The sequence below is a fragment of the Myotis brandtii genome, unplaced genomic scaffold (assembly GCF_000412655.1).
Source record: "Myotis brandtii unplaced genomic scaffold, ASM41265v1 scaffold10, whole genome shotgun sequence".
In the NCBI taxonomy this organism is placed as follows: Eukaryota; Metazoa; Chordata; class Mammalia; order Chiroptera; family Vespertilionidae; genus Myotis; species Myotis brandtii.
The window spans coordinates 3,273,043-3,282,390 of NW_005353325.1; the positions used below are offsets into that span (position 1 = coordinate 3,273,043).

Here is a 9,348-nt window from a genome sequence, read left to right on the forward strand (position 1 = left end):
TTTTTAAATATATAATATACTATATAATATATATTTATATTATATTTAACATATAATATAATATATAATATATATTTTTTAATATATGAATACTGTTCTGTTGCTTCACACACGTTCCAATTGTTCTGATTTCTTCAGGAATACCCCTAAATTTTAGCTTGGAGTACTCTTCTATTTTCCACTTAAATCTCCCCTTTCATCACTTTAATCTCTTATTCCTATTTGATATACTTTCTCAAATGCATTGATCAGATCACTCAGTGACTCTGTTCTTTACTGCTTCTAGCACAGCTTTGAATTCTGCTGTGGCGTTTTTAGCTTCTCTACATCCTTCTCAATCTTACCCCTTACACTTCCGTCTCACACCATTGTCATTTTCATCACAGCATGTCCTCTTCGTGTGGCTTTTGCTCCTGTTTTACGATGGCCATGCCTCTTTGTCTCTTTATGAGGATGCCAATATTATTTCTGAAGCTCCGTTTGTTTCTGTAATACATTATTTTCGTAGGTCCCCACTTCCACCTAGTCTTATAGATGTTGTTCAATTTCCGTTGTAGTTTCTCCCCATAGTTCATAATATCTTCGCCCAGCTTCTGGACTAGGTTTTGGAGGTCAAATGCTTCTAGAATTTTGTGTGGTTCATATCAGCCCAATCTAGAACAATATGACTACAGGCCCACTCTGCTTTTGCTGGAGGGTCTGCATAGCTTTCTTTTCTTCAGAAGTATTTTCCAATGCAAGCTGCAGAGGTGGAGTGGCCCCCTGACCCTGCAATCTACTCTTTGCCAATCTGTGTTTGCTCCTATGTATTTCCTTTAGAGTTGTCCAATGCAATCATGGCACACGAAGTAGAGTAGCCTCTGTTTTAAGTATGCCAACTGTTGCTTATTACCTTTCCTTCCTCCCTCCCTCTCTCTCTTCTTTCTTGACTTAAAAAATAATTTTTTTTTCTCTGTTCAGGCTTAAATCTCTTCAATCCCAGGAGGACTCCCGCTACAGAGGCTCAGCTCATAGAGCCCCTGTGCAAAAGAGCGCAGAGCGAGGTGTGGAGCCCAGAGGTGCGGAGTCCAGAGGTCCGGAGCCGAGGACCTCGGAGTTGAGGCGGTCAGAGCATCGCAGCTCGGAAAAGCGCAGCGGCTTGGACAATACCTTTCCTTCCTCCCTCCCTCTCTCTCTTCTTTCTTGACTTAAAAAATAATTTTTTTTTTCTCTGTTCAGGCTTAAATCTCTTCAATCCCAGGAGGACTCCCGCTACAGAGGCTCAGCTCATAGAGCCCCTGTGCAAAAGAGCGCAGAGCGAGGTGTGGAGCCCAGAGGTGCGGAGTCCAGAGGTCCGGAGCCGAGGACCTCGGAGTTGAGGCGGTCAGAGCATCGCAGCTCGGAAAAGCGCAGCGGCTTGGACAAGCGCATCTCTGGCTTGGACAAGCGTGACCGTGACCGTGACCGTGACCGTGACCGGTGTGACCCCGAAGTGATATCCGATTATGAGAAGCAGGTCCGCTCGCTGAAGGACGAGATCGCTGCTCTGACGGCCGAAAAGTCTGCCCTCCAAGAAAGGTCCGACACATTCTCACACAGCTTCTCTCTTAAGTGCCTTGTGCTAGTGAAACAACAAAGTAACTATTACTGTGGTTGGGAAACCAAGCAAAGTGACTCCCTTGAACTCAGACCCCAACAATACGGGAAGCTTTGAATGGTAAATTGTCTTCTCTATCTGACCCTTCAGAGAGAGAAACTACCTCCTGGATTGCCAAATCCGGGCACTCATGGGTGTGGGGCTGACGCGGAAGCGTAAGGCATGAGGCTGAGCAATGTGAGAAAGGGAAGTTCTTCGATTGAAACCAGAGCTGAGCGGGCCCGTAAGGCAAGGGGTGGTACCCCTACTGCAAGAATGTTCCAGGATATGAGGGGCCGCTCTCTTAAGGCCCGAGAGTGCTCCCCGGGGAGGACCAGCTGTCGTTTTACTGTAGGGTGGTTCCCTTTGATGAAGGTGTAGGTACCTGCTCCTGTGGAATCCCTTTCTACCGATGGACAGACACGAAGGCAGGCCGTTCAAACAGTGTTGAGTGAGGACAAAGCAGGGTGTTTCTCTCTGTAGTCGTTGCAATGTTCCTTGTGCTGGCTACCCCCCTCCCCTTCCCAGCCTGATAACATGCCCCGATTCAAGTTACTAAAGTCGCTACCATGCCCGGTCCCCATGTCCCTAAATGTCACCTTAGTCTTTCATGGTGGGGAATCACTCCTTCAGTGTTGAGCTGCTGCTGGCTCATGTTGGCTCCTAAGAATATACTCTGTGCATTTCTGCCTCACTCTGAGTTTAGTGACATCAGACACCTTGCCCTATAGTTCCTTCTACAAAACCTCCTTTTGGGGGGGCCCATTGCCTTTGGGCTAGCTAGTTTGGTAATTTCTATTGTACTTGGTGGCCATAAACGTTTTACTGATCGGCTCATCTGCTCTTCCCACCCCCCTCCTCCACCCCAGCCCGCCACAGAGCAAAAATGCCGTAGGCGAAGCTCTGCAGGGGAGAAAGGATTTCAGTCGCTCCTGCTGCTGTGACGCGGTGGGGCCGGAACTACAGCACAGATCTTTCTCATTGCTCAGTGTGCACCTCATTTTATACCATAAGCTCGCCAAGGCCGGGGCACGAAGCAAAGACAACTGGCTTCTCCTTTACCTCTGGCTTCCTGGCTGTGTGACTCCAGGGCCCCCACTAACTTTCCTGAACTTCCAGTTCCTCATCTGTAACGTGGCCAACCATCAACGCTGGGCTCACGGGCTGCGGCAGGCTAAACAGGTGCTCAGGCAGCGAGCGTGCTTTACCGAGCGGCCTGCGCCCTGCAAACGCTTCTTGTTTCACCGCTGTGGTCCCATCTGAGGCCGCGTGGAGACGGTGCCCGGGTCAGGCGCAGGGGGAAGGCCCCGGAGGCAGCGGCTCTCGGGCCTGCAGGGGCCCGCGGCTCCTGAGCATCCTTTGCAGTTGCTGTGGGGAGAAGCAGAGTCCAGGAGGGACAGAAACGTGAATCCGAGTGTGTCCCCGCTGATTCTTGCTTCCCAACAGGTCCGCCCGGAGCCAGTCTCCCAGCCCGGTCGCTCGCAGCTGCAGCCCGGGCCCTTCTAGAATGGAATAAGACTCATCTAAAGTTTGCTCATTTCCATAATAGTTTGCTTTGGGAATTCTTAAATCATTGATCATCATTTTGATATTTAAAGATGTACCAAAGCTTACCTTCAAGGGCATTCAAAGTCTGCATATATAGTTTGAGTTATGAAAACACTCCAATGATAACAAGGCTATGTAATTTAAAATAAGCATGTGTTTTGATATTACCCAGGGCACTAAAAAGGAAATGAAAATAATGGTCCAATGGCTTGAATTCATTAGGTTCTGCCTGAGGAAGGATTTACATATGCATCTTATGTGAAAGGATGGGAAGAGAAATCATCCTCTTTCTTCCCCACCCCTCCTGAATGCCTAGGAAATGCCATTGTTTAATGTTTAATGAATTCCTACAAGTAGATGTCAGAAACCAAAATATAATTAGCAAAGCCAATATAGAAGGAAACCCAGGAGGGCCAGTAGAGTGTGTGGTACCACTTAGGAGGAACCAAAAGACTCAAATCTATTAAACCTGTGGGATGCTGTAGAATATTTCCCTTGAGATATTAGAGGCCTTGATGTTCCTTTGACCAGTTTCTTCCTTCCTTCCTTCCTTCCTTCCTTCCTTCCTTCCTTCCTTCCTTCCTTCCTTCCTTCCTTTCTTCTTTTCTTCCTTCCCTGCTTCCATTGCAAGTATTTGGGATGAATCATTTTTTCACAATCAGTAACTATTCATATGTATTAATATATTGATATTGACCAGACATTTGTTTAAGGGTTTATAATTATAGGATAATCTGGAATGGTTATATACCTTAGTCGATGTGCATGGAATCTTCAAAATGGGCGTGGATATATCAGTGTATATATGATTGCTAATGGCTATCATTTGATTGACTTCCTTCTGTTCTTAGAAAGATCAGAAGAGTAGTTACCCACACTGGGAACATAGCTAGTTGAATATGGCGGATTACAAAGTGCTCATCTGTAATCCTTAATTCCCAAAGCAATTAAGCGTTGTTCCTTTGGTACCATATTGAGATACTGAGTTCAACATGAGAACAATTAAATATTAAATAAAACAGGACATTGGTATGAGAGCAGAATAATCAGAATCTACTGACCTTTATCCTGTATTTATGAATTTATGTCACGAGTCAGCTAACTAGGACCTGCGGGCTATATCTGACAGTGACCTAAATTTCTAAGAAAAATACCACCCAAGAGCTAAGACTATAAGAATAGTTTTACATTTTTAAAGGGTTGTTAAAAAAAAATGCGACAGACACAGTATGTGACCAGCAAAGCCTAAAATACGTATCTGGCTCTTTCCAGAAACAAGTTTGCCAGTGTCTGGTTTGAGAATCTCTTACGGAGTTGGTTAAAGTTCTGTGAGCATAGAGGCCATGTCTTGCATGTATAACTAGGTTTTCTCAGTGCTGACTACATAACAGGCATTTAATAAGTGTTTGTTGAATTAATATATGTCAAGAAACATGCCCAACACCTGCTCTGTGTCTATGTATAGTAAACACTCAATTGGTAATTTTTCTCTTATTTCTTGACAAGTAATATGGTGTTACTGTGGGAGCATAGATAGCATCAGCTAGCATCTTCCAAGTATTTATGTAACCACAGGTGATTGACTTCCTTAAACTTCTGTACTGTCCTGCACTCCGTGTTACCAAAACAATGGTCCGCTGTCTTAAAATGAGTGGACGTGAATGGTCTTATTTGTATTTAGGTCCTTTTCAAAATTGAGAGATATATTTTCTCCCAGATTAAAAATAGTTTTGACCATTTGTGTTTAGCTGTCAGAAAACCCATATGATGTTTCATTTTTGATGAATTTCTTCATTCCTTGCTTTGAACTTCTTTGCTCCTCTCGTCTCACCAAATAAATTTGCTGCAATTTTTATGTGCAGGAGGCATTCCATGTAGCTAAAATGGCGTTCAGACATTTCAAGATCCGTGTAAGGAAATCTTTGACACCGTCTTATATGGGGGCGAATGACTTTGAGGATGCCGTCACGGATTATATAATTTGTCACCTTGATCTATACGATTCCCAAAACAGTGTCAACGTAAGTGTTGGGTCTCTTCTTGGGGCTAGCTTGCTGCTAATGATATTTACACGGAATTCCAATAACTCAGGAACCCATTCAGTGCTTCTTTAGGTAATGGAAAAGCAGAAATGAGCAGCATGCAAGTTACTTTGTAGAACCAGCCAATAATGGCTCTTTCTTTCTTAGACATTGTATGAAGGAAATATTTTGAGCTTGCTAGTTCTAGTCTTTAAATCAGTGATTTCCAACCAGTGTGCCGCGACACACTGATTGCTGCACGGATTTTTAAAACTCGAAATACCTGACTAGTTAGGGGCACTGACCTCTTTTCCCTTAGCTGGTCAAGTAAAAAAGATGACAACAGTCAACACAACAATAGCTGTCCACTGTGAATGAATCAAAATTATACCTATATATTTTTTTAAAATATATTTTATTGATTTTTTACAGAGAGGAAGGGAGAGGGATAGAGAGTCAGAAACATCGATGAGAGAGAAACATCAATCAGCTGCCTCCTGCACACCCCCCATGGGGATGTACCCGCAACCAAGGCACATGCCCCTGACCAGAATCGAACCCGGGACCCTTGAGTCCGCAGGCCGACGCTCTATCCACTGAGCCAAACTGGTCAGGGCATACCTATATTTTTTTTTGTCAGATCGGCACAAAATAAATTTTTTTGGTGTGCCGCAGAATTTTAGTAATTAGTTTGTGTGTCATGAGGTGAAAAAAGATGAAAATTACTTCTTTAGTTGGGCCCTTAAAATCGGAAGATAGAACATCATTGTTCCTAAGATTTTGGGAAAGATAGGTGTGGATTTGCATCTGGCTCTGCCACTTACTAGCTGTGTGACCTTGCACATTTACTTAACCTCTCTGTTCTTTAGTTTTCTAATCTTTAAATGGGAGCAGCAATAGTCATGACCCCATCGAGTTCTTGAGGGACTTAAATGAAAGAAAGCAGGTCATTTGCTTAGCACAAGACCTGGCATATAGTGAACTCTCAATAAGTGCAAGCTATTATAATTATTATTACTATAGATTATGAACAAGTCAGAGTTCTGTGTGGACATTATCATGTAACTTGCCCAGAATTTTAAAAAGGGGAAAGAATAAATAAAAGCTACTAAGGGGTTTTTCTTTAGTTTTTTTGAGACTCTCCTGGCAGTTAATATGTCATTCGTATTCTGCCATCTTCCCCCCTTCCGATTCATAAGGCGTCCTCCTTTTAGCACATGCACTCCTCTCGTTTTTAACTTGCTTTCACTCACACTTTCTTTCCCCACCTCCATCGGTCATAATGTCCTTGGGGTTGTCAGAGTTTCTGGCCACAGGATGGTAACAAGGGGATGCCATCTTTTTGTTTTTCAGGACGTGATTCGAGCCATGAATGTCAATCCCAAGATTTCATTCCCTCCGGAAGTTGATTTTTGCCTCCTCAGTAACTTCATCCAGGAGATATGTTGCATTGCCTTTGCGATGCAGACTTTAGAGCCACCCCTAGATATTGCATTTGGGGCCGATGGAGAAATGTTCAATGATTGCAAGTAAGAGACATAGGAGCGGAAGCTAAGGAATAGAAATAAGTGATCTCGTCTCTATTTTCTGGGAACAATTTAGGGAAAAGAACACTGGGTGGGGAAATCACCAGATACTACCTGATTTCCAGGCCTGGCCATATACTTCTCTGTTACTACAGGACAGGGCCCTCTCCTGGGGTCACTTTCCTTCTCAGTCAAGTGGGCTTCAGAGGGGACGATATGATTTTCATTGATCATATTGGTCTTGGGGAGAATGAATAAGTACCTGGAGCCTGTCTGGAACATTTTAAAAGAAAGGTACTATATAAATACAAGCATGTATTACTTTTTATTGTTTAAAACTTTTTATTGAGGTATAATTAACATATAACTCTATATTAGTTTCAGGTGTACAACATAATGATGTGATTTTTATGTATTGCAACATCTGTCACCATACATGGTTACACAATTTTTTTCTTGGGCTGAAAACGTTTAAGATTTACTCTTTTGGCAACTTTCAAATATGCAATACAGTATTATTAACTATAGTCATCACGGTGTACATTACATCTCTTGACTTATTTATTTTATACCTGAAAGTTTGTATCTTTTGACCCCCTTAACTCATTTTGCCCAGCCCCCATGCCTCTGGCAACAACCACCCTGTTTTTTGGTTTTATATAAGGAATATAAGTGAGATCATATGGTTTTGTCTTTCTCTGTCTGTCTTATATCTCTTAGCATAATGCCCTTAAGGTCCATTCATGTTGTTGCTAATGGCAAGCTTTCATTCTTTTTATGGCTGAATAATATTCCACTGTATATATGTATCACATCTTCTTTATTCATCCATCAGTGGACACTTATGTTGTTTCCATTTCTTTGCTATTGTAAATAATGCTGCAGTATACATGGGGGTGCATATATCTTTTCAAATTTGTGTTTTTGTTTTCTTCAGATAATACCCAGAAGTGGAATTGCTGGATTTTATGGTAGTTCTATTTTGAATTTTTTTGAGGAACCTCCATACTATTTTCCATAGTGGCTGAACCAATTTATGTCCCCCCCCCCCCACACACACACACTGCACAAGAGTTCCCTTTTCTCCACATCCTCGCCAACACTTATTTCTTGTCTTTTTGATAATAGCCATCCTAACAGGTGTGAGGTGATAGCTCCTTGTGGTTTTGATTTACATTTCACTGATGATTAATGACGTTGAGCACCTTTTCATGTACCTGTTGGCCATCTGTATATCTTCTTTGGAAAAATGTTCATTCAGATTATTGGCCCATTTTTTAAAATCAGATTGTTGTTTTCTTCTATTGGTTTTTATTGCATTATTTAGGCCAGGTTTCTCAAAGTATGGTGCATAGATCACCTGCATTGGAATTGCTCAAGATATTTGTTAAAAATGCAGATTCCTGGATCGCATGCCGTGATATTTTATGCAGTAGGTCTGGAGTGGGGCTTGGGAATCTGTAATTTAGCAGGCACCCAAGTATTCTCTATGCACACTAACATTTGACAATGATGCTCTTGACTCTTTTATCTAGGACCATTAGGTTTCTACCAGGTGTTTCATGGTAAATATTTCCTTTATAAATGAGAAGAAGTTAATTTGGAACATTGTACTGGGATTTTATGAGATCTTATGATGCAGCTAGAGATGATCTGGGAGGAGGCCAGATGTCAAGCTACCTGGGCTCCAGTCCCAGCTCCACCACTAACTAGCTGTACAATCTGGGCATATCACCTAATTTTTCTGTTCCTTATTTCTTCTCTGTCAAATGGGGGAAATACCAATCCCTACTTCCTAGGGCTGTAGAAGGTTCATTGAAATCACTCAGATAAAGTACTTACGGACACTGCCCAGCACACTGTGTACACACAGGAGACATTAGCTCTGGGTCTTCATTCAGGCTGCAGAGGGATGGGTTGGTGCAGCCCCCGACCCATTGAGGCATAATTAACATACCTTTTGCTTATGGAAATCACAGCGGTGGTGTTTCTAAGTGCCTTACAGCCTGTCATATTTTCTTGCCATTGCCTTGTTTCTTTCAGATGACTGCTCCTGGCCTCCTCCACTCAAGGAAGAGCTGAATTACACTGCAGCTGGGTCTTTCTGATTTTCTTAGAGAACATATTTGCATCTCTCTTTAAAAAAATTCCTTCTTCTTTTAGAGAAAGCCTGTTCCCACTTAGAAATATTCATCCCCTTGCCCTGGCCAAGTGGCTCAGTTGGTTCAAGCATCTTCCCGTACACCAAATGGTTGCGGGGTTGATTCCCAGGTTGGGAACAGGTATGGGACTCAACTGATAGATGTTTCTCTCACCTCAATATTTCTCTCTCTTTCTCCCTTCCTTTATCTAAACACTAGCGCTCCTGTGCATGAAATTCATGCACTTGGGGGGGGGTTGTCCCTCAGCCCAGCCTGCCCCCTCTCACATACTGAGAGCCCTCAGGGGATGTTCTAGTGATGGCTTAGGCCCACTCCCTGCTCCCCTTGGGGAGTGGGCCTAAGCCGCAGCCTGGCCTCCCTTTGTGGGAGGCGACTGGGCTGATCAGGGGAAGGCACCAGCCTCATCACCCTGCTGCTGCAGCCACTGCCAGTCACCGCAGCCACCAAGGTGTTTTCATCAACACGGACTCCAGTCC

The 9,348-nt window shown here is 43.3% G+C and overlaps 1 protein-coding gene across 1 annotated transcript in view; it reads left to right on the plus strand.

The window, feature by feature from the left end:
- The window catches only part of SPATA18 (spermatogenesis associated 18), a 32,707-nt gene that overhangs the window by 13,204 nt on the left and 10,155 nt on the right, over positions 1 to 9,348 (plus strand). The window contains exons 6-9 of the mRNA XM_014534612.1: positions 961 to 1,001; positions 1,332 to 1,686; positions 5,007 to 5,184; positions 6,538 to 6,713. Coding sequence (XP_014390098.1) covers positions 961 to 1,001; positions 1,332 to 1,686; positions 5,007 to 5,184; positions 6,538 to 6,713 — 750 coding nt within the window. The remainder of the gene's footprint in view (positions 1 to 960; positions 1,002 to 1,331; positions 1,687 to 5,006; positions 5,185 to 6,537; positions 6,714 to 9,348) is intronic.